The 24,841-nt window shown below is 36.8% G+C and overlaps 3 protein-coding genes and 1 long non-coding RNA gene across 5 annotated transcripts in view; 2 read left to right on the top strand and 2 right to left on the bottom strand.

The window, feature by feature from the left end:
• Positions 1–374: 374 nt before the first annotated feature.
• On the top strand, positions 375–2,234 carry LOC105233898 (dimethyladenosine transferase 2, mitochondrial). The gene is made up of 5 exons (XM_011216070.4): positions 375–930; positions 995–1,134; positions 1,188–1,349; positions 1,408–1,562; positions 1,621–2,234. The coding sequence occupies exons 1-5, from the start codon at positions 471–473 to the stop codon at positions 2,054–2,056; spliced, it is 1,353 nt and encodes a 450-aa protein (XP_011214372.2). The 5' UTR covers positions 375–470; the 3' UTR covers positions 2,057–2,234.
• On the bottom strand, positions 2,158–6,219 carry LOC105233897 (optic atrophy 3 protein homolog). Of its 2 annotated transcripts, none has more exons than XM_011216068.4 (6): positions 5,218–5,374; positions 4,991–5,159; positions 4,784–4,926; positions 3,736–3,809; positions 2,714–2,810; positions 2,158–2,651 (listed from the first exon to the last, which is right to left on the bottom strand). In XM_011216068.4, the coding sequence occupies exons 1-6, from the start codon at positions 5,357–5,359 to the stop codon at positions 2,257–2,259; spliced, it is 1,020 nt and encodes a 339-aa protein (XP_011214370.3). In that variant the 5' UTR covers positions 5,360–5,374; the 3' UTR covers positions 2,158–2,256. The 2 variants fall into 2 exon arrangements, with proteins under 2 accessions (XP_011214370.3, XP_049303569.1); XM_049447612.1 differs by lacking the exons at positions 2,158–2,651; positions 2,714–2,810; positions 3,736–3,809; positions 5,218–5,374 and adding exons at positions 3,868–4,665; positions 5,634–5,776; positions 5,852–6,011; positions 6,078–6,219.
• A 324-nt stretch (positions 6,220–6,543) lies between these two features.
• Positions 6,544–24,841, top strand: part of LOC105231098 (DNA polymerase alpha subunit B) — a 124,686-nt gene continuing 106,388 nt past the window's right edge. Inside the window, exons 1-2 of the mRNA XM_049447607.1 lie at positions 6,544–6,684; positions 6,764–7,149. Coding sequence (XP_049303564.1) covers positions 6,615–6,684; positions 6,764–7,149 — 456 coding nt within the window. The 5' untranslated portion in view covers positions 6,544–6,614. The remainder of the gene's footprint in view (positions 6,685–6,763; positions 7,150–24,841) is intronic.
• On the bottom strand, positions 7,331–7,806 carry LOC125776257 (uncharacterized). Its single transcript, XR_007421549.1, has 2 exons — positions 7,624–7,806; positions 7,331–7,555 (listed from the first exon to the last, which is right to left on the bottom strand). It is a non-coding gene; the product is annotated as an uncharacterized LOC125776257 (long non-coding RNA).

Raw genomic sequence — 24,841 nt, 5'->3', positions numbered from 1 at the left:
TCTTAAATTTAATATATCTATTAAGAATAACTTAGAGGGATTTTGAATTCCTATTTTCGATGCATCACTTCATATATTAAACTTAAATAATATATTATTTTACACACTTTTTTAAGCAACTCTGCAGTGAAGTGGAACACATAATGTCCTCTTTGTTTTATCCTAATCCTCTATCCTTATGATTTTTCTAATAAAATAAAGTTTTTGCATCAATATCAACCCATTTTTATTAAATAAAGGGGTATACGATTCCAGAAAATTTATTTTGTTGCATTAAAATTATCCACATCTAGTTTCTATCAACGCAACTAACACCCACTTGGGGACGCACTACACACCAAAGGTCCGGTTTTTGCCATTTTATTTTCAGCACCATTCGTAAATATTGTTGATTTCCATTTTTCTTTAATTTCACTTTGTTTTGCATAGAACACATGCATTTATAATAAAAATTTTCTAAAAAACCACAAATGGCTTTTCCTGAAATAATGTTTCATATACGACGTTTTGTACACAAAAGTTCCCGACACGCGAATTTGTTTCCAGAGAAATTATTCAACAAGAGACACAAAGTTCCGGCACATTTCTATGTAGCCGATGACCAATTGGTTGAACAAATAGACAATGCCATCCAGCCTTTTATGCAACAAACCAAATGTGATACCGCTATTGAAATGAATCCGGGCATTGGTTTATTTACACGCAAACTACTGAATCGTGATGACCGTTTAAAAAAAATCATACTAATAGAGGCGATGGAGCACTTTCTTCCCGCGCTGCATGATTTTCATGCACTCTACCCAGAACGTGTAAAAGTGAAGCACAATGATTTGGCGAGCTTATGGAAGTTGTCATTTCAAGACAGAATGGATAATGGCACACGAGTTGCGGATATGTTATCTGATTTGCCAAAACGTGAACACAATGAAGGTAGTTTGTAGAAATGTTATCACCACAAATGAAAAAATAGAATTTCATTGCGGAATATTAATAGATCCCAGCGCTTTGTTGTTTGGTGCCGTGGGCTCTTACAATTTCTTCAAACATCTTGTAAACTCTATCATTTTTCAAAATGGTATGTTCAGCTGGGGACGTATGGAAATGTTTCTTGCAGTACCACCGCCCATCTACATAGTAAGTCTGTTCATTATAATTATTTAACGCTTCTTCTAAAAGCTATCTTACAGCATTTGACCTGCAATAATGATGTGGGCTATATGATATATAGATCAACATCCATGCTTTTTCAAATGCTCTTTGAATATCGCTTCATCGCGCAGTTACCACGTGAACATTTTCTACCAAATCAAATCGAACACAAACCCATTAAAGGTAGTCGTCTGAGAAAGGTAAATAGTATAAACTCATATGATATATGGATTAAATTTTTCAATTTCATCTATGCAGGTGCAATCTATTAACCCCGAGTACTTATATTTGGTACGAATATTACCACGTCGAAACTTCTTTGATCTTTGTCCGATCGAAGACCTGCAACCACTTTGGTACTTTGTCAAGCAAAACTGTGTTAGCCGTCGGAATCGGATAATACCAAATCTTGAGTATGTTATTTGTATACAATATTACTAAAATACTAAATGTGAAGAATTTTTGTTTTAGAAAATGGATACCAGGTTGTGGACCACGTCTAATAGTTAACAGCGTGCCTTCAGAAACATTAAAGCCTCTTTATCCAGATGAGGCTGATGTAGAACTGCCACAATACTCAACGCGCTGCACTACTATGAGCAATCGGGATTTTTACCCGAATATGAACATTTACACACAATTTGGTGATCTATCTGCCAGTCAAATGCTGACATTATTCACACAATTTCGAAAATGGCCCGAATATAGTGAAAGTGCATTCGTGGCTTCACTTGAAAACACTTTGTTAAAACTCGAAGCAGCCGCGGATGAAAACCTGGGCATAGCGGAAGAGGATGATTTGCCAAATGAGGAGACAGCTTTTGAAGATGTGAAAGAAAATGAAACTGAAAACAGCCAAACCAAAACACTTAAGAAAAGTAAGCTTAACGCTGCAGTATCAAATTAATTTGAGGTTATTTTGAAAATAATGTACCTAGTTGTGATTAAAAGTAAATTATGTTTAATTAAAAGTATTGTTTAGTTCAGTTTTAAAGAAAAAGTCAAATCTTGTACGCATGAAGTAACTATAAACTATTATTGAGTGAAGAGTTTATAAAAAATACACTACTTTTTATTATTGTAAATTTGTGACATTCCATTTGGATTTCACTCCGTTTTAACACTGGGCGTACAAGTGCCTTCTATCGATCGTTGCGAACCACGCGCACACAAATCAACTTTGCTCAGATCATAATCCGGTTCATCATCATCCAGCAAGCCTACTCGCGTCTTCACAGAAATCGACAACTTTATGCAATCCAACATCAATGTCGTCGTATTAACACCCAGCACGTACGACAATTGAGCATTTGGACATGGCGCAGAACCGCCAATCTGATAGCAGACATTGTTAATTTTCACCAATCCATCCACTTTACAATCATTCTTTATGCATTGCGGTAAAACTGCATTGCGTGCCAAAATAAGCATGTGCTCGGCTTCACAAGGACCACGTCGGAAGGCGGGATGACAGGAATCCGAGTCGGGATAGTATAATGCACCTAAGGAAAAAAGTATTTGTATTGATATTGATAACCAAATGCTAGGAGCGAGTTTATCTTACCTGGTGCACAGTCGCAAATCCAGTCATCAGCATGATCGCCCGGGTAAAGCAGCTCATTAGACTTACAGCGGGATGGAGAGTAATGTGGAATGCGCCCCTTTTTGAAAAAAAAAAAAAAAATCTCATTGAGTAATGCTTTCTGTTAGATTTCGAAGAAACTCAAATTCTTATCAATAATCATGTTGTTTTTCTATGTAATAATATTTAGAAATAGATTCTTATCAGCATGCTTGAGGGTTATTCCAATTTGGAGCACATTAAGGGCGACATGCTAATTTGTCATTGGAAAAGCCAGTATCGATTGTATGTATTAGATGTGTAATGAATTAAATTTTATTAGGCAATTTTCTTAAGGTAACTCAAAGGAATTGATTTTGGTTGCAGAAAATCAAGACCACATACTTATGTATGTTTCTATTATACCCTGATTAGGGTTTGTTAAATTTTTCGGAAAGTTTTTAACTCCAAAAATTTTGAAGATCCTATAAAAAAACACAAACTAGTCACTCAGCTTTTGAGATATTGATCTGACATTGGCACATGCACTTTTCTCCGAGAAGCCGCTCATTTTTTTAAACTGCCATTATAGCATATGGCTGCCATACAAATTGATTAATCAAAATTTACTTTTTATACAGACAACTTTTTTTATTTGACAATACATCTTCACGAAATTTAACGTGCATTATTTTCCAAGGTAATGCTACAATCTCCGAACAAATTGTTGCGACCGGATCAGTATATCACACAGCTGTCATACAAACAGATCGATCGAAATCTGGTTCTTGCATGGAAACTTTTGGTATTAGTTTAGAACTTTTACCTTGTTTTCTCACTTTATGATCGCGCAAAAAGTAAAACAAACGCATCAATTAAACAATATATGTATACACAAATATGCAACATATACATACATATGTACATACATACATATATGAGCGCCTGAATATAAGCTTTTGTATTGTTTTGTAGATATATCTTGGATGCTACTAATTAATTAGAAAACGTCAATTCATACTCACTGCCGCGTTTGACTTCTCCTTTTCCAATAGAATAGGTTCTGGATATACTACCTCTGTAGAGGTTTGTTTGATCACTGTAGCAGCGCAAAATACAAAAACGAATATGGCGCCTTTCATTTTCTTTATAGAATATTTTCTTTTTTTTTTTGAAATTAAATTGAATATTTCGCAAAATTGTCGAACTATTGATATCCCAAATTTGTTAACAAAACTACATGAAACACTGTGGACGAGATTGTTTGGCTTTATATCGTCTGCACTACACGACGCTCGATGATAAACAAACGCGAAGGTTGTCGAAAGCCAGCATTACATTCAGACAATAAACTAAATGAAATTATACAGCTTCAACCTAAAAAGATCCCCCCAATTGGATGCGCGTCGAGAGAGAGATAACAAAAAAGACAAATCAGTCCGCACAATAAGCAAAGCCGAGCTGAGCAATACGCTAAGAGCAAAAACTTGTTAATCAGCAGAGTATTATTAGTACAGAACTTGAGTCTTTGAGTTAATGAATTTCTTACCATACATAAATATTTTATATAGCAAAGAATGTACATAAAATTAATTTTTTTTATTATGTAAAAATACTAGACATTTGGTAGCAGCTTCTAATCTGTGACTCATTTCCCTAAAGAGTTCTTCATTTACGCAATTGTCTGCTCTTTGATGTGAATTACCGCAAAAAAACAGCAAACAAAAGGGAATTTTTTATTTACTATAATATATTATAAATGATGTTTCTGTTTAATGCTCCCTTCGATATTGTGGAGTTAAATTATTGATGAAAATATGTAAATTTAAATACATACGATAATATAAAGAGTATTTTTTGCTTTATGCACTTTTATAACATATATTCAAATAGTTTGTCATTATTTTCTTGCACAGTTTTTTGTTTTTCCAATTCGTTTATATTGATGGGGCTATCTGAAGTAAATAAAAAAACTTTTAATATGCAAGGAAACTTTTTGAAAGATATGTATTCTAGCTTCAAAACAACCGAAATAACGTTTTTTCGTGTATGTACTACAATTGACATACTTACTTAGTTCGGCCAAAGCTTGCGCGATTTCCTGAATATACATTTTTTGCCTCTGCTGTCGATATTCTAATACTTTTGTTGCTTCAATCAGATCTGTACTGGTGACATTCACACTTTTAATTTCAAAATCTCTTTTCTTAGCTTGCCTTAAATATAGTGATACAATCGAAAAATAATCTATCGGCTATTAAACCTTAACTACGTACACACCTTTTAGTTTCAAAAATCAAACCCGCGGCTGCTACTGCGAATACAATTAATTCTCCCAATAGTTCAGCGCCCAATTCAAGGGCTATTGCTTCGTTGAGAGGCACCACCTTAACCGGTCGACCTAAGTTCAATAGCAACATCTTTAGCGTAACTTCACACCAGTGAAAACCTGCCAAAGAGAGACTGTTATTATTTCTCATACATAGGATTTTACTGCCTTTACTCACACTGAGCGGGTGGTATACAAATGTATTTCCGAAATATTTCGCTTTGTTTTGCTTCCTTACGTACGAAATTACTAATAGGACGCGATAGTTGCCGCATACCCAGCAAACACAACTTTAAAATTGGTAATGCAATTAACACCATTCTTTTTCAAATTGTTAAACGATTGAAATTTTAAAATCAAACTATTCTTTAAATATTGAAAAGTTAGGTGAATGTGTATATAAAATAAGAACTCCTTTCGTAAGTATAATTCTTTATTAGAGATGCGAGCAATATTTTGGGTTTTAATTGAGGTTAAATATTTTATCTTGGTGTAAGCGCAATATGCTTAATTGGTTTTCCTAGAATCAGGCGGAGTCAGTATTTTAAAATATGCCCTTACATACATATGTACATATATTAAATTTAAACTTACCAAGTTCTTCAAGGGCGACTATTATTTGTTCAATGTAAATAGCCTGCTGATTTAATATATTCTGCAAAATTTCCACCGACTCGTTTATATTTTGTTCCCGTTTTATTAATTCTTCTTCTGCCATTTCTTTTTGCTTTATTTGTCTAAATAATAAGAATATGTAAATTTTCATTTCAATCTGTCTACTATGTTTGTATAAAATACAACTATTTCTTTACTTATTCGTTTCCACAAGTAAAACTTTTGAGCATCCTAAAAATACCACTAATTCCGCCCATATTGCTGCACCTAAATCAATGGTTCCTTCTTCGGTTAGTTGTTCCAATTGCGTATCTTTAGATATGAGCTTATGGAGAGATTTCTCACACCAATGGTATCCTTGGAATTCAAAAGGCACATTAAATGAATGGTCAACTGTAAAAATATTCTGATGTATTCACATACCACGGGCCGGGGGTTTGATAATATATTTGCGAAAAAATTTATTGCGTTGGGCGACATTTACAAATAATTTTTTAACAGGCTGTGTAAATTCCTTGACAACGATCATGGACATACGCAATATTCGTAATGTCATCAAAGCCATTGCAATTGTTTAGAAATTAAAAACAAAACAATATTAATACAGATAAAAGCTATTGGAAACTCATAGTTTTGACAATAACATACGTAGTATATAAAATTAAATGTATCCAGAATACAAGAAATAAAAACGAATATTTATCACAAATTTTATTTTGAAATTGATGTTAAATGTTATCTCAGCTACGAATACATAGATGTCGCTGTCATATCGCTTTTGCTATTTGACATCGAACAGCTGTGTTTTTGGCGCGAAATTCCCCTGCTATTTGACAATTGAAATAAACAAAATCAGTGAATTAGGAAAACAATTGTGTTTATACATTTTCTGCATCAAACTTTTGTCATTTGTTTATAACACAGAATATTGCAAGTAAGAAAAAAATAGTGTAATATATAATGGATGTGGAAATCAAGCAACAATTCGAAGAGATGGGTGTAGAAGCCAACGAAGATGTAATTACAAAATGTAAGTTAAATTCTTATTAGCACATGCTTATGGTGGAACAACTAATATTACTATTTTTATTTAACTCCATATACAACAGCGTTGGAACTGTGTGCCAGCTATTGTGTGGATGACGCTGCTGAATTCGTGGAACAGTGGATGGCTTTTAGCATTTCAAATCTAAATGGTGCTGAGCCATCAGTGGAAAACTTAACAGAATTTGAGCGTAAAGTGTTTCAGGCAAAGCGTGACAAAGAGTTGGCACAGGCTAATCGCAAACGAGTCAGTTACGCTACGCCAAGCACAAATACAATATACGCACCGCCCGTGGATTCGAATCCACTAGCTATATATGGCGTAAAAGATAGTGCTGTAATTTCTGACTATGATGTTGGTGGTGGCGATGCAAATAGTGCCAGCCAAGATCTCAACGATGACGAACAAATGTTAGGCTCCTACAACGTTTGCCATACACCAAAACCGAAGGTAAGTGCTGATAAATGTTTACAATTAATTTTACACTAAAACTTACATGCAGGATACTGTAATAATAAATTGAGTTGACAGCATTTCTTTTTCGGTACGTATCATAAGATGCGCCATAAAGTCAATACATTGTACAAAAAGTATTCGCTGTATTATGTATTTATAATCGAAACGAGCGAACGAATTTCACTGCCCAACATGAGCCAAACTTTATAACACGTTTATTTTTCCTTGTAAGTCAACATCTCCTGCTGGTCCATAGCACAGCAACACTCAAATAAATACATGATTAAAATAGATCCTACACATGAACCGTTAGTCTTCGTGGGAATCTCAGTATTTGCATTTCACATCCAAATAACGAAAAAGCTGCAGGCAAACCAAATGGCTAAAACGTACACTGCACCTATAATGTGGACATAACAAGCAATGTTACCAAAACAAAAAAAGCGATAAAAACAATGTACGCCAAACCAATTTCGCCGAAATCAAGCAAGAATTGTGACCGCGCTAAAGTCCAAAAAAGAAGCTCTACTGCCCATTTTTATTGACCTTTCATTGGCAAAATGGGCATTTGCCTCTAATCTGCGATAAAATGCTCCTTTTGCGTTCACTTATTTCTATTTGCTTACTTATAACAACAGCGACGCTAAATGCCACCAGTACAACACAAGTTGGTCTATGTACATGTACATATGTATGTATGTGAATGTATTGAAATCACAACTGTAAGACTGCATCGCGTACCTTTCACGCTGCTGGTTACCGTTTTACAGTGCACTTTTTGGTTTTACGTTTATTAACCATTCCACTATTTTTGGCAATTGCAAATGTGCAACGAACGAGCTGCTACATTGACATTTATTGCAGTTGCCGTAGCTGTTTGCCATTTCTCTTTCGCTCTGCTTAACATCTCTCACAATAGAAAAGCCACAGCCACAAAGCCAGCTCCAGTTTACGTGCAAGTCGAGTTCGTCGTGGCGAATTATTTCGCATTTCCTACATACACACATATATTTTATTTATATGTTTTGTTCTGTGAATTGGTGGTTCCCTATAATCTACTGTCATGCTACTAGCATTGTGTTGTTTTTTGTACATGAGAGTTGGCGTGTTGCGCAGATTTAAGCTTGTTAAACAGTTTGGCAGACATTAATTTGTAATTTGCAATTACACAAACACTGCGACTTACAACGTTTAGTTAGTATATACTATATACATATACATATATATGTACATACTACATATGGACATACAATTATATGTAAATATTATAAGCGCAGAGTGTGAATAAAATGCATACATATATACAATATATTTTAGCAACTTTATTCTACGCTTTGGCATAAAATACGAGCTCATATTGACAAATAATTTCTTAAAAAACAGTTTCTTTTAAGAAAACTGAATTTAATTTGGATCAAAATCAATCGTTCATAAAATCTTGCACCAACTAATTTTACCTTACGTCTGTGTTTCCTTGCGCATATGTAGATAATTGTTATTGTGATCTGACGTTGCATACTTCTAGGCTCGCGTTATTAATAACATAAGCAATCATGCATAAAATTGTTTTATTCTTTAATATTGCCTGAGAAATTATTTTAATCTGAAACTAGTCCGAAGTTATACGCTATGGAGGGCTTTTAACGCTTTGAATTTCTGAAATTATGCCAAACACAATTTTTTCTATTGCAAATATAATCAGGTATTTTCAAATTTCTTGTTTTTATGTATAAGCATATGCATTACAACAACAATGTTGCAAAATTTGTGTGCCTTAAGGGTTACTATCAACAGCTCAAATGAGTATGAACGATTTTCCTAAACTATCCTAAACTATTTACGCATTTATATTTATAATGTGTATGTATGTGTATGTAGATAAGTATGTAAGTCCGTTTAATTATGGCAGCTATCAAGATACATAAATCAGTTTTATGATTATGTTAATTGCCATCACTGCTAATTGTGCGTATTTTTTATGCACCACCGTTTTTGGGAAAAGCAAGAAATGCAAATGAGATAAAGACATTAAATTTTCACAATATGTACAAATACATACAAATATTATATTTTATGTGTATGAAATATATATACTGTGTATGTATGTACATATTATTCGTACACTAAATGAATTTATACATACATACATGTGCTTTATCCAAAGATAAAGAAAATTTTCAATCCAAACCCGTTTTGAAAAGCCGTATGAAATATATTTATGTATATTCTTAAGAGGGTATATATTAAGCTTGCCACAAAGTTTGTAACACCGATATGAAAACACAGGAGACTCCCACGACAGTTGGGTCTACGTAACCGGAACGGACCCGGATTTATCCGGCCAAGGGCTGTCAACTCGACATGGTTCAGATCGAACCACTATAGCGTATAGTTGCCATACAAACTGATCAATTCAAATCTCGTCCTTGTATGGAAAACTTTTTTATTTGACGAGATATCTTCATGAAATTTGGCACAAATTATTTTCCAAGGCAACGGTACAATCTCCGAACAATTGGTTCAAATCACACCACTATAGCATATAGTTGCCATACAAACTGATCAATTCAAATCTCGTCCTTGTATGGAAAACTTTTTTATTTGACGAGATATCTTCATGAAATTTGGCACACATTGTTTTCTAAGTCAACGGTACAATCTCCGAACAAATGATTCAAATCGCACCACTATAGCATGTAGTTGCCATACAAACTGATCAATTCAAATCTTGTCCTTGTATGAACAACTTTTTTATTTGACGAGATATCTACACGATTTTTGGTATGGATTATTTTCCAAAGCAACGGAACAATATCCGACGAAAGTTTTCGGATCGCACCACTATAGCATATAGTTGCCATACAAACTGTTCAATTCAAATCTCGTCCTTGTATGGAAAACTTTTTTATTTGACGAGATATCTTCACGATTTTTGGCATGAATTATTTTCCAAAGCAACGGCACAATCTCCGAACAAATGGTTCAAATCGAACCATTATAGTACATAACGGCCATATAACGTAATCGATCAAAATCATGTTCTTGTATGGAAACTTTTTATTTTTGAAGGTTACTATAGTTTTTGCAACCGAAGTTAACGATTTTCATATTTTGATTTAAATAGGCTCGCCCATTAGTTATAAAACCGATTGCCTAATATTTACCGTGTTTCAAAATGTCTGTTCTGACTTCAGTGATATATTTTAGCCATCACTCTTTTCGGCTGCTACATCAAGTTATTTTTACACATTTGTACAAAAAATATACATTTTCATTTCTTTTTTTTTACACATTTTACATGGTGTTGCGTTTACGTCTGCGCACTGGTGCATAATTCCCGCAACACTTCGAACGCTTAAAACACCGAGCACACACACTCGCTTTTACGTGTTTCGGCTCGTTTATGATTTGTTGAAATTTTCGGATTGCTAGTTGGTTTCTTTAATTTTTTGAACCTAAACTTTGTAAAGGGTGATTTTTTAAGAGCTTGATAACTTTTAAAAAAAAAAAAACGCATAAAATTTGCAAAATCTCATCGGTTCTTTATTTGAAACGTTAGATTGGTTCATGACATTTACTTTTTGAAGATAATTTCATTTAAATGTTGACCGCGGCTGCGTCTTAGGTGGTCCATTCGGAAAGTCCAATTTTGGGCAACTTTTTCGAGCATTTCGGCCGGAATAGCCCGAATTTCTTCGGAAATGTTGTCTTCCAAAGCTGGAATAGTTTTGCCTGGCTTATTTTCTGTAGACTTTAGACTTGACGTAGCCCCACAAAAAATAGTCTAAAGGCGTTAAATCGCATGATCTTGGTGGCCAACTTACGGGTCCATTTCTTGAGATGAAATTGTTGTCCGAAGTTTTCCCTCAAAATGGCCATAGAATCGCGAGCTGTGTGGCATGTAGCGCCATCTTGTTGAAACCACATGTCAACCAAGTTCAGTTCTTCCATTTTTTGGCAACAAAAAGTTTGTTAGCATCGAACGATAGCGATCGCCATTCACCGTAACGTTGCGTCCAACAGCATCTTTGAAAAAATACGGTCCAATGATTCCACCAGCGTACAAACCACACCAAACAGTGCATTTTTCGGGATGCATGGGCAGTTTCTTGAACGGCTTCTGGTTGCTCTTCACCCCAAATGCGGCAATTTTGCTTATTTACGTAGCCATTCAACCAGAAATGAGCCTCATCGCTGAACAAAATTTGTCGATACGTAAAGCGCGAAACACATTTCGAACCGAACACTGATTTTGGTAATAAAATTCAATGATTTGCAAGCGTTGCTCGTTAGTAAGTCTATTCATGATGAAATGTCAAAGCATACTGAGCATCTTTCTCTTTGACACCATGTCTGAAATCCCACGTGATCTGTCAAATACTAATGCATGAAAATCCTAACCTCAAAAAAATCACCCGTTAGATTCGCTTTGCGCCTTCGTCTAACCATTGCTTAGTACTTACATCTATGATATGTAAATACGCGTGTGTGTGTGTGTGTGGTTGTGTGTAGAAGTTAATTAGTCATTTTGAGCTATTAAATGTGTTTCAATCCAGTTGAGTGACTCCTCTGCGGCCGTTGAGTTAGCGCTGCGTAACAGTGCAGTTAGCAAAGGAAATCGAGGCGTAAATGATATTGCACGCCGGTTTCAAATAAAGTTTTATTGAAATAGATTTTGATAGCAGGTTGCAGTAATGGGGTTTTGAAGTGCCACAATCTGTTTTTTCGTTTTTTTTACCATTAATAAAAACAACAACAACAACACTAGTAATAATATAGCTGCACTGAGTTTGTTTTTGTTGTTGTAGTAGTTACGCAATATAATATCGAATGAATTTGGTGTCTATCATCGACTTCTTTTAACAGAAGAACTTCAAAAAAAAAATAGACTAGCTATTAAGACGGGTTCGGTCAAAACATCCCTGAACTTACTTAACATCTTTACCTCTGGTTCGAATCCGTCGAAAAAGCTTGTCTCCCGGGCCTACCGTTAAGTTTCAATGACAGTTAACTTGTTGCTTTCCCCCAAATACGATCGGCACGTCTTCGTTCTTGTCATATAGACTCGACTGTCTTGGGGACGGTTATCTGGTATCCTTTAGCGTTATTGATGCTGAATTAAACCTGCCAAAGTCGCTACAACAAAATCAACAGAAACAAGCAATTTGTAGGAATGTTGCTGAATTCGGACACAACTAACTTCAGACATGCACTGACCGTCATTCACAGTGAAGCCTTTAACACCTTCAACGACTTTCTCTCAGTAAATGGCATACTTGGAGTCAAATCATCACCCATTGCAGACTTAGAGCTCGAGTTGCCGCGACAAACGAGAGAGACCCTTGCGCAACTTCTTTCTGAGTACTATAGCAGGTTAAACTCCTACTTATCCTTTTCCTACTTTTCTCAGTCAAAAGTCTAGTTTTCCTAACACTACATCGGCACTAACCCTGACGCATGCGCAGTTGTTAAAACACCCAATTGCATTTCTATATGTTTTATTGCTTTTCTGCCCAATTTTAATTGTCGTGCTGCGTCGTGTGTTCCTTTCATTCCACACATCGTCACAATTCGTCAAGTTAATCGTCAACGCGTCAACGCCGCATCAGATAATGATTTTAGTTCCAATTTGCAATTGCAATACCTGCTATAAAAAAGTCTACTTCGAATGGCTTCTATCGCCAACTGAAGTGCAATACATGCATACATATGTGTGTGTGTATGTATATTTTTGTCTGGGTATGTGTTTGCGCATAAGAAAGCATTCATTGCATTCAACGCATTGCACTGTGACACCGCGCGTGCGCGCAGTTACGACTTCTTCCATGTATTCCATGTAGTATTATTGCGCCTTACACCCTACCGCCTCTTAACCGCTTTAGCTATTGCCCATTTTTACCCCTGCCGTTGCGCCTGCTTGCTACCAAACCCAATTTCTACCAGCATTTTTGAGGCTTTGATGTTGCGCGCCCAATGCGACGAGCGTTAGTTTGACGTATACAAGTACACTCGTATATTCCGCTGCATGCACACACATACGCACACATAAATTTGTGCGGCGAAGATGCATCTTCAGCGCAGCAGTTCCTGGTTTTCGCAGAATTTCTTGCCGTCTATCTTCTATGGTTATCTTATTGCCTATTGGAAGGATTGTTGGATGGGAGAATGTACTGAATGGTTTGCTGCAGGAAGGGCTTTGCCAGCGCTACAGCAGCTTTGTGTCTATTGTTGCCGACGCGTCTTTTTGGCCAAACGCATTTGGTGGATTGCTCGCTGCGGCCCCACCAATTGTAATGATGATGATAATGACAATGACATGGATGTATACACGGCCGGGACGACATGTCATTTTCTTTCGCCACAGCTCACGGTTGCTCTATCAAATGATGTACTCGTATATGTATATATGTATTTATGTAAAGGGTGTTTTTTCAGACGCTTGGTTTTCAATTAGACCATACTTTTTTCGGAGTTGGTCTGTTTGATAGATGTTACTTGATGTACTCAGTTTGGCTTTCTATTTCTTAATGAATGGACTTACTCCGAAACAACGTTTGCTCTTCGTACAAATTTATAACCAAAATAACGGTTCAGTTCGCGCAACGATTCACGGCACTGCGCCCAATATTCGGTTGGTACAAACGCCCCGCAGAATCGGTAGTTCGAATAACCATGGATCGGTTTCTTACCACGCTTACTCTATTGGAGATGCGGTGGAGCAGTGTATCGAAGAAAACCCGAATGAGTCCACCAGCCATCGCGCGCAATAAATAGAGTTGTGCCCATCCACTTTATGGAAGATTTTGCAGAAGAATCTTGATTTGCGGGCTTCTAAAATTCAATCGAAACCGTTATACGCATTGCACGTACGGTGAATGGCCCCAAAACGAGCTGGCCACCGATGCCGACTTTCACAAGAAAATTTTGTTCAACGATGAAGCTCACTTTTGGTTGAATGGGTAATTCAATAAACAATACTAGAGTGATGATAATCCACAAGCAACTGTTGAGACGCCATTATATTTTCCACTATTTGGTGTTCTCTATGGGCAGCGGGAATCATTGATCCATATTCTTTCAAAACTGAAGCCGGCCATAATGTTCTAGTCATTTGGGAACGCTATAAACCCATGATTAATGACTTTTTCGTGACCAAATTAGAGGTGGTTGATGTGGACGACCTTTAGATCCAATATTACTGACCGAATTATATCGCATCATGGTCTCCAAGATCGTGCGATCGGGTATCACTGGACTATTTTTGGTTGGATCATGATATTAGTGACCGAATTATATCGCTTCGAGGTCTCTAAGATCATACGATCGTGCATCACTAAACTTTTTTTTGTTGAATCATTATATTACTGACCGAATTATATCGCTTCGAGGTCTCTAAGATCGTGCGATCGTGCATCACTATACTATTTTTTGTTGAATCATGATACTACTGACCGAATTATATCGCATCGTGGTCTCCAAGATCGTGCGATCGTGTATCACCTGACTATTTTTTGTTGGATCATGATATTAGTGACCGAATTATATCGCTTCGAGGTCTCTAAGATCGTGCGATCGTGCATCACTATACTATTTTTTGTTGAATCATGATATTACTGACCGAATTATATCGCTTCGAGGTCTCTAAGATCGTACGGTCGTGCATCACTATACTATTTTTTGTTGGATCATGATATTACTGACCGAATTATATTGCTTCGAGGTCTCTAAGATCGTGCGATCGTGCATCACTATACTATTTTTTGTTGAATCATGATATTACTAAACGAATCATCTCGCGTTGTGGTCTCTAAGAACGTCGATCGTGTATCACTGGACTATTTTTTGTTGGATCATGATATTAGTGACCGAATTATATCGCTTCGAGGTCTCTAAGATCGTACGATCGTGCATCACTGGACTATTTTTTGTTGGATCATGATATTAGTGACCGAATTATATCGCTTCGAGGTCTCTAAGATCATACGATCGTACATCACTATACTGTTTTTTGTTGAATCATGATATTACTAAACGAATTATATCGCGTCGAGGCCATTATTTCTGACATGCGGCTTTAATGTAATGTCATGCTGTAAAAAATGGTCAAAATTTGCGCCTCTCGACTGGAATTTATTCGAGTCAGCCACGGGACTACCTCTGCCCGAAATCATTTCTAAGATAACAACTCCTTATCTTTAAAATGAAGTTAAATTCTTGCCTATAACAGAAAATTATCTTTGTTTCATTTCTTCTTGAAAACCAAATGTCTAAAAAAAACATCCTTTATGTGTTACCTCACCAACCGGTGAGCGTATTGGGTGATTTTGGTGAGCTAGTACAAAAACTAAAACAAAAACAGATATAATGTGAAATAAATAAAGGAAAGCAAATAAATAACCCGCAAGTCGAACTGTGATCGCTTTGATGCATAAACAAATTATGGCTTGTATCTATGTATAATACATATGTATGCATACATACCAGCATGCATCTCGCCATCCAGATAACGCATTTTACAATGCATTGTAAATATTTGCATTTTGCATTTGGTATTTTACATTTTACATTTTGTGACTTGACTTCTCATTTGTTGTTTGTGCTATTGTTGTTGCCGCCTTTTCGCATTTGAAAATTGCGAATTCAATGTTTCCCCTTTCAGCTATTATTTCCAGTTGCCGGTTTAAAATTACCATTTGGTTTTAGTGTCAATTAAGTTTTATTGTTCGGTGCGAATGCACATGTCTATGCACGCGTGAGTATCCGTGAGTATGCGTAAGACGGTTGGCTACTCAACGCGCAATGTAAAGTTTGCTTTTGATAACAATGTTGTTGTTTTGTTGTCTTTTCTTTAAACCAATATGAACGATTTCTTATTTATTTGCACTTGAGGAAATCAACAGAGCAGGACGTGTGCGGATGTTTAGCTGGGAACTAGTGGCAATAATCCGGCTAACGAAAACTGCCGGGGGCTAATGAAAGAATACGCATAATTTCCGCTATAAAACGCTGCTTTGAAAAAAATTGAAGGGTTCTTTGGGGCACTGGTTATAATTAAGTACTAGCATTTGATTGGAATAGTAAGCGAACATCTAAAAATGCTGGTGGAAATTTATTTAAATCACTCCAGAAGGTTTGTAATCGAACTTGAGGAGTTTGTCTCTGCTTGCAAGTAAGAAAAAAAAAACTAGTTTTTTCGTGAATTTTTTCTTTCGAAGATAATTTAAGTGCTTAAATCTATACTGTTATACAAGGTGTGTTCCAAAGTAAACGGGACAATCAATTTATTTTATTCAAAATAGTCTCCTTCTGCTTCACTACAGCTTTTTGCATGGCCCAAAAGCATGTCGAACGAGTGTTTTAGCTCGTTGGCCGATGTGGCCGCCAGTATGCCGGTGCAATCCTTTTGAAGGGCCTCTACGTCTGCATAACGCTTTCCTTTCATGGGCAAATGCATTTTTCCGAAAAGGAAGAAGTCGCACGGTGCCATATCAGGTGAATACGGGGAGTGGCTAATGGTTAAAATGTGATTTTTGGTCAAATAATATTGTCTTTCTGAAGTACATACATGCGTCGATTTTTAGGATGAGACAAATTATTCAATGAAAAAGTTCCATTAAAGTTTGTGAGCGGAATCAAATTTCTGGTGCCGAAAGGTTCAGAATTTTGAAAAAGGCCTTCGATGATAATTGTTTGTCGCGAGCAAGTCTTTCTGATAGGTACAAATTATTCAAAGAGAGTCGAGACGACGATTTTTTTGTGAAAGAATTGTTTCCGACTACCAGGATATCATGAAACATATTATTACTGGCGATGAGCCTTGAATATATGCTTACGACCCGGAAACCAACAAAGCAGGTCAAAAATCAATGTTTCGTTGAGAGCTTTCTTCGATTACCGAAGTGTGGTGCACTCTAAATTCCTTCTGACCGGCCAAACTTGGACTACTATTTGAATGTTATTCATCATCATCGCATACCGCATTGATTCTTCGTCCGGTTTTCGTCAAATTTTCAACCAATATGGTGCCGCAACCACCGCATTTGCCTGATTTGTCTCCGTGTGACTTCAGGGTATTCAGCAAACTCAAACGATCGCTTCGAAAACCGTTTTGAGTCAATTGAAGACATTAAACGTGAATCGCTATGTGCATTGCAGGCTATTCCGGAAATTGACTTTGACAACTTATTCGAGGATTAGAAAAAACGTTGACAAATGTATATTAGGTTAAAAAATATTAATTTGAGGCGACGACATAAATTTTGAGGAATAAATTAAGAATATCAAAATTATGAACAAAGTCTTACTATTTTTACTCTCACAGTATTATGAATGTATGTTACGAGTGCGTATGTGTAGTGTTGTAAGCATTTTCCCCAGTTTGACCCCGTTTAACGGCAGTTCATAACTTCACACTTTTACTCAGACAAATTGATTTCACACATAAACCACAAAAACACGCTAAAACCCAATAACTAGGAACTAATCCATTTGAGCACAATGTTTAAAATTATCACGGTCGCATATGCAGAAAATTACACATACTTAAGCATAAAATGGAAAAATGCTAAATAAAAATATCTTTAAATGTACATAAATAAAATATATTTCAAATTTTTTGGTAATAAATGATAATTTCGAAGCCATTTCAAGAATACAAATAACGGGTGATTTTTTTGAGGTTAGGATTTTCATGCATTAGTATTTGACAGATCACGTGGGATTTCAGACATGGTGTCAAAGAGAAAGATGCTCAGTATGCTTTGACATTTCATCATGAATAGACTTACTAACGAGCAACGCTTGCAAATCATTGAATTTTATTACCAAAATCAGTGTTCGGTTCGAAATGTGTTTCGCGCTTTACGTATCGACAAATTTTGTTCAGCGATGAGGCTCATTTCTGGTTGAATGGCTACGTAAATAAGCAAAATTGCCGCATTTGGGGTGAAGAGCAACCAGAAGCCGTTCAAGAACTGCCCATGCATCCCGAAAAATGCACTGTTTGGTGTGGTTTGTACGCTGGTGGAATCATTGGACCGTATTTTTTCAAAGATGCTGTTGGACGCAACGTTACGGTGAATGGCGATCGCTATCGTTCGATGCTAACAAACTTTTTGTTGCCAAAAATGGAAGAACTGAACTTGGTTGACATGTGGTTTCAACAAGATGGCGCTACATGCCACACAGCTCGCGATTCTATGGCCATTTTGAGGGAAAACTTCGGACAACAATTCATCTCAAGAAATGGACCCGTAAGTTGGCCACCAAGATCATGCGATTTAACGCCTTTAGACTATTTTTTGTGGGGCTACGTCAAGTCTAAAGTCTACAGAAATAAGCCAGCAACTATTCCAGCTTTGGAAGACAACATTTCCGAAGAAATTCGGGCTATTCCGGCCGAAATGCTCGAAAAAGTTGCCCAAAATTGGACTTTCCGAATGGACCACCTAAGACGCAGCCGCGGTCAACATTTAAATGAAATTATCTTCAAAAAGTAAATGTCATGAACCAATCTAACGTTTCAAATAAAGAACCGATGAGATTTTGCAAATTTTATGCGTTTTTTTTTAAAAAAAAGTTATCAAGCTCTTAAAAAATCACCCTATACAATGATTGGCAGTGACCAATATTAAATCAAGTTCCTGTAGTTTCGACTATTGACTTTATCCTAACAAACCTAATTTTTATCTAATTGTTATCGAAGCTTCAATGCTCTAACCTATAATATCGATGAGTAAAATGTTGATTTGATTCGTTTGTCTATAGCTCTTCTCAGCTGTTAAAAATACATTCTCTACTAAGTTGACGAAATCAATGCTGCTGCACCTGAACGGGGACAAAACTGCTGTCGTTGAGCCGCGATCCATTTTAGAGACGAGCGGATTAACCACGTCCGTCGTTCTGTTGAACTAGTGTAGTCTCTCAGTTTTGGAGATATCGATCTGAAGTAGTGCACAGATCCTTTTTTGTTCAAGACCATTTCGAGGATCCCTACATTTTAAAGGAAAAACACAGAAATTTCGAATTTAATGGGGAATGTTTATTATCATAGAAATAACATTCCTTGGCGTTTATTTTTTGAAGATTATCTCTTTCAAATGTTGGCCGCAGGTACATCCCAGATGGTCCATCCGTTGGGTCACATTTTCGATGACTTCGAGCATTTCGACTCGTAAGGGGCAAATGACACGCGTAATGTTTCGCTCCGAGGCCAACGCGAAGCAGGATTATCCACATACACTTTACATACCACATGATTTGGTGGCCACTCGACCGGCCCAAAACGTAAAATTATCTGCTCACCGAAGTGTTCTCTCAATAAATTCATAGATTGATAAAATATGTGGAAAGTTTCGCCGTCCTGTTGAAACCAAATGTCGGCATGATCAAGAGCTAGAAGTTAAGGTATCAAATAGTCAGTTATCATGGCGTGATAACGGTCGCTATTGATGGTTACGTTCTCATCGGCATCATATTTTAAAAAATATAGACCGATGATTCCACCGACCATCAAACCACACTAAAACGTTCTTTTTCCCGGAAGAAAAGGCAGCTCTAGAACCTCTTCAGGCTGCTTTTTGTCTCAAATGCGACAATTTTTGCCTCATCGCTGAACAAAATTTGGTTCGAAAACGTCGGATTTGCTTGGAACTTTCCATAGAGCGAAACGATATCGTTTGGGAAGATCAAGATGTATTTCGTACGCTTTCAATTTAAAATGCGCCAAATCGTTCCATGCGTCAGTCTAAGTTGTTACGAACAGCGCCGAATAGACTCACCACGGTCTTGTTATACCTATTTCACTGTGTGCTGGGCGTGGTCTATTCGGTCGAATATTATCCAAAAATTAATGCTAGATCTCAAGATGGGTGATGGTGTTGCGAATAGTATGATCAATAGGCTATGTTGACCATAAGTAGAGCGAAGCGCTCGAAACACTTTCTTCACAGAATGTGAATAATCGTAATAAAGGTGTTCAGGTTATCAGTCTTTTCTTTGATAAAACGCCAATTAATACTGAAAAAAATAATATGACAGCTTGACAGGACTTACGCGTGATCTGTCAAAAGGCTATTGAAAAAGTAGCTCTACTTGGATCACCCGTTACCTCTAAATATTATATAAAAACTAAACAATAATGTAATATTAGAAATTGTGTAAGTTTTACTTTAAAAAGTAGAAAAAAAAAATAAATTACAGTTGCGCTCTCTCATCAACCACTTAATACACTCTCTGACTCAGCATTAAGTTACCGTACATCATTTCCCTTATATGTGTACATATGTATATGTATACAGTACATACCCGTCATGCAAGCACTCTCCGCAGCATCTTCATGTATACCAAGATCACGATTCTTCACTTTTGATCTATGAATATACATACATATGTACATAAGTATACAAGCTTGTGTAGGGAATTCACAAATTTACACTGTTGCCAACTAAAGCGAATAAAAGACATAAAAGCCAGGTTCTATTGCCTCGCACGCATATACTGATAAACTGAGGTCCTTGCCTCAGCACATACATATGTATGTACATAGCAGCAGCAGCATCTAAGCAAGAGCTAGCTAGTTCCTTAGATTTCGACTGCATTCTCTACTCTACTCTATAAGTACAACTACAACGTCGTCATGCATAGCTACTGCTTGAATTAAATTGATGTTGACGCTATTGCTGTTGTTATTGTTGTAGCTAGAGCTGTTACCGCAGCAATAGCGTCAACTTATGCAATTTCTTCCACATCGTTTGCTTTGTCTTCGACGCTATGGCTTGGCCATCGCACCCAAACGAACTGCGACGAAACAAATACAATTGAAGACATGAAAGCAGCACTGAACGCACCATCATTATGACATTCGAATTGCAGATAATGAAGTTTTAACGGCAACAACAACAACAATGTGTTGCGTAGAGTGGAGAGTTTCGGCTAGGTAGAGCAAATAATGAGTTATCATAAGGAAATGTTACGATTCGGATGATGCTGACGAAGAGTGTAATAATGAATGATGGTGAAGAGCCGTCATGGCGGTGGTAATGACGTTCGAGTTAGTGTTGTGCCGTATTTATCGTAGGTTATGTGATTTTACAGATTTGTTCCAGCGTTAGGGATACTTGAGTGCGCCAATACAAAGAAAAAACGCGCATAAAGTGGTCGTTAAAGACAGGTAACGCAATGGCATGAGTATGTGAATGTGTGTATGTGTATGTATGTGTCTATAAGTGTAACGCAACGCTCATCAATTCTTGATTATGGTTTGTTGTTAATATTTTAGATGAATTGCTATCGACTGACTCAACAGATACTTGTTGCCTATGTAATCAGCAGTACATACATATGTACATATGTACATAAGAAAGTATATCTGTTTATATGTATGTATATTCACTAATGTTTACGATCGTATCTGTAATCTAGGAAGCAAACGCAGAAGAAGCGTATCTTTTAAGTTGACGCAGCGCTCTTGACTCTAAATTATTATCATTGTGGCGCGCTTCATGGCGTTGATGTACATATGTATGTCCTATGCATGCCTTATTTCTAACTTTTCTTTATACCCTGCACGGGGTGTAGTAATAACACCCAGAAGGAAACGTCGGCGACCCTAAAATATATATTCGTGTAAATGATCAGCTTGGGGAGCTAAGTCAATTTAGGCATCTTGACTTCAAAGAAGATATCTTGGGTCTGATCGTCCTTTACTTCCGTCGGGGCGTGGGCGTAAATCAGCGATATGTTGAAGAGCTTCGCTTTGATGCGGATTGTGGCTAGACCTTCATTCACCGAGGTGAATGCCAGGACTCTGCGACGGAGTCTCTCTCCCATCAAGAATCCCATCCTTTATGTGGTCATTGTAGTAAATGCTACAAGGTCCTTCTCATCTCAGTCCTTATCCCGTCTATAGCACTTCTTGGACGAGGGTAATGTCAGCCTTTACCCTTATGAGAACATCAACAGCTGGGCAGCCGTATTTTCCTATTTAAGGGACTAGATATTCCAGGTGCATGCCCTTAAATCCTAGTCCTTAATGCGTTTACAGTGGTCGTCATCGAACAGAAGGTGTCTCATTCGAGGCTGTTTTCTTCCTTTAAGGGGTTACATGGGTTTCCTCGGGCAAAAAACGGCCTTTTTTCAATAATTTTTTTTATATATAAAAAATAAAGTATTTTAATGAATTTTTTTTTTATTTAAAAGACTCATATTTAGTAAACATTTTGTAAAATTTTCAAAAAAAAATATCAAAATGGCAGTCATTACGACGCCATTTCCGGCAGTCCCTCGGAAAAAAGGTGCATCTGCGTTGTCAGCAGAACTTCTTTCAGGATCATCAGAAATAAAAATAAAAAGTACGTGTTTTAGTAAAGACAATAAACTGGGCATTGGGCGAAGGAAAAAGAAAAAAAATGAAAATTGGATTTTTAGCAGACGTTTTATAATAAAATGCAAATTTCGATGAAAATTTCTACACATTTTTTTTTTTAATAGTTGTAATTAAAAAAAAAAAATCCTTCGTTCAAGACCTTGTAAATGATATCTCGAAGACCTGTGTAAAATTTCATCAAGATCGGTTGAGTAGTTCGACTTTGAAAACACAGTTTCGAGAAAAACGCGCTTAAAGACGGCGCACTTAGCCTAGATTGCCTCGAGCGCACAAGTTCTCAGGGTTGTATCTCCGAAAGTATTGATCAGATCAACTTGAAAATTTAGGACAATATTCTAGAGATGTTATAGAATTTAATAAGATAAAAAATTTTTTTTTTGATTTTTTGAAACTGTGAAACCCATGTAACCCCTTAATGGGAGGTGTTTTTGGGGTCAGGTCTCAAACCCAATCCACAATTCTGGGAAGAGATGTTTCGCCTTCTCTCTTTAGCTCGCCTTTTTGGCTACCCATAGGATACTTGGTCTAAGACCGGAAGTCGTGAGTTGCCTGAGACATGTAAAATAATCGTTTTTGGCCATTCCGAAGTGAATGGAGCTCAGAGAACTTTCCTCACTTGCATGAATTCTACACATGACTCCATACTCAAAACTGGTTCAAGTCCTTGTATGGAAAATTTGTTTATTTGACGATATATCTTCACGGAATTTGGCATAGATTATTTTCCAAAGAAGCGCTGCACTATCCGAAAATGTTATTCAGACTGGTTATCATATAGCTGCCAACAAACCTGTGGATCAGAATCAATATAAAGATATTTTTATTTCCTTTTATTCTATAAGAAATCCACCTGTGTAGGGTATTGTAACATTGGTGCAGCCGAACTTAATATATACATATGTACATATATTTTTCTTTTTACTTTTTTCCGAATCAATACTTTTTGTAATTTACTTTTTTTGGTATTTTTTCAGTTTTCAGTTTTTTTTTTAATATTTTTTTTTTTAGATTTTGCTTCTTTTGTTCACGCTGGCACTCAATTTCGTTTTGTTTTCTATGCTCGCGCGTAGCCGATTGTAATTATTGTAATTGTCGTTTGGTTTTACCTCAAATTGATGCAGTTTAGTTGGTTCGTTGGCTGTTTAGTTGGCCGCTTGCTAAGACGTTAATCAAAGACACTGTCTCCGCGACTTGCTTGGTTACCTCTGCGCTTGCAGGGTAGCACATATGCTTGTATGTGTTTGTGTGCGTTTGTACACAAGTTCGCGATCCTATTTCCATTTCCCGCTCGCATCCAACATTTTCCAAAGCGCGGCGTTGCCATTACTTTGGCTTTTTGCTCGCAGAATTTTCTGCCACGCCGCCGCCGCCATCGTCATTACAGTCGTCGTCGTCGTGCCAATCACGCCAGCATTTGTAGTCCAACGTTTAGTTCTTGTATTTTGAAGATTTCCTCTGTAACACACTTTCATTGTATGTAGACACACGGCTTTTTTCCAGCGTTATGTCATTGGTTCGGCCGCCGCTTTGTATTCATTCGTCGTCAGGCGTTCGTCTTCGTCTGACTGTTTGTTAGATAATTGATTTGTGGGGGAACAAGTCATTACACTATAAAATTAAGTGAAGCATTGAACTGGAAATACGATTTGTTTGTTTTTAACTTTTAATGTGTTTCTTGCTTTTATTTCTGCTCGCTATTGTCTGTTTGATTGTTGGCGCGCATGCGCCTTCCGTACCAATGAGAGCAATCAAAAATTAGCCAACTTGGTTTGAATGTCGAACGTTTGTGTCGTGGGAATACGTTTTACGTTTTCAATACAACTATTTGCATTTAAATATGGATCAACTTTTAGTTGCCACTTTAATTGATCCTTTTTGTCAAGTCCACGAGTTGTCAGGCCGACGTCGTCGTGTGTCAATCTCAATTTGACAGCTTCTCTGCACGTCTGCGCAACTCTCCGACTCAATTACGAGCGAATATTTTTTTTTGCACTACCAACAATCGCTAACAATTGGCACAGCGGATGCTCGCTTAATTATGGTGAGCACGTTTCAAATGCTTTCTATGTTATGTTGTTCCAATGTGGTTCAAAGATGAGGATGTTAATGAGATGGACTCATCGCGACTATGTTTATATTGCGAGTGTGTGTGGTAGTTGTTGAATAAAGTGTATTTGTATTTATAACGGTTTAATTTGTGATTTTATAAACCAAATATGTAATCTTGTGAAACAAAACAATTAAAGTTTTTCCATCTAATGAGTTCCCATATACCAAGTTTTGTTTTTTTATGGATACTTG

Source organism: Bactrocera dorsalis, chromosome 2 (assembly GCF_023373825.1).
Source record: "Bactrocera dorsalis isolate Fly_Bdor chromosome 2, ASM2337382v1, whole genome shotgun sequence".
NCBI classification, from domain to species: domain Eukaryota; kingdom Metazoa; phylum Arthropoda; class Insecta; order Diptera; family Tephritidae; genus Bactrocera; species Bactrocera dorsalis.
This window is presented reverse-complemented; position numbering and strand designations above follow the sequence as displayed.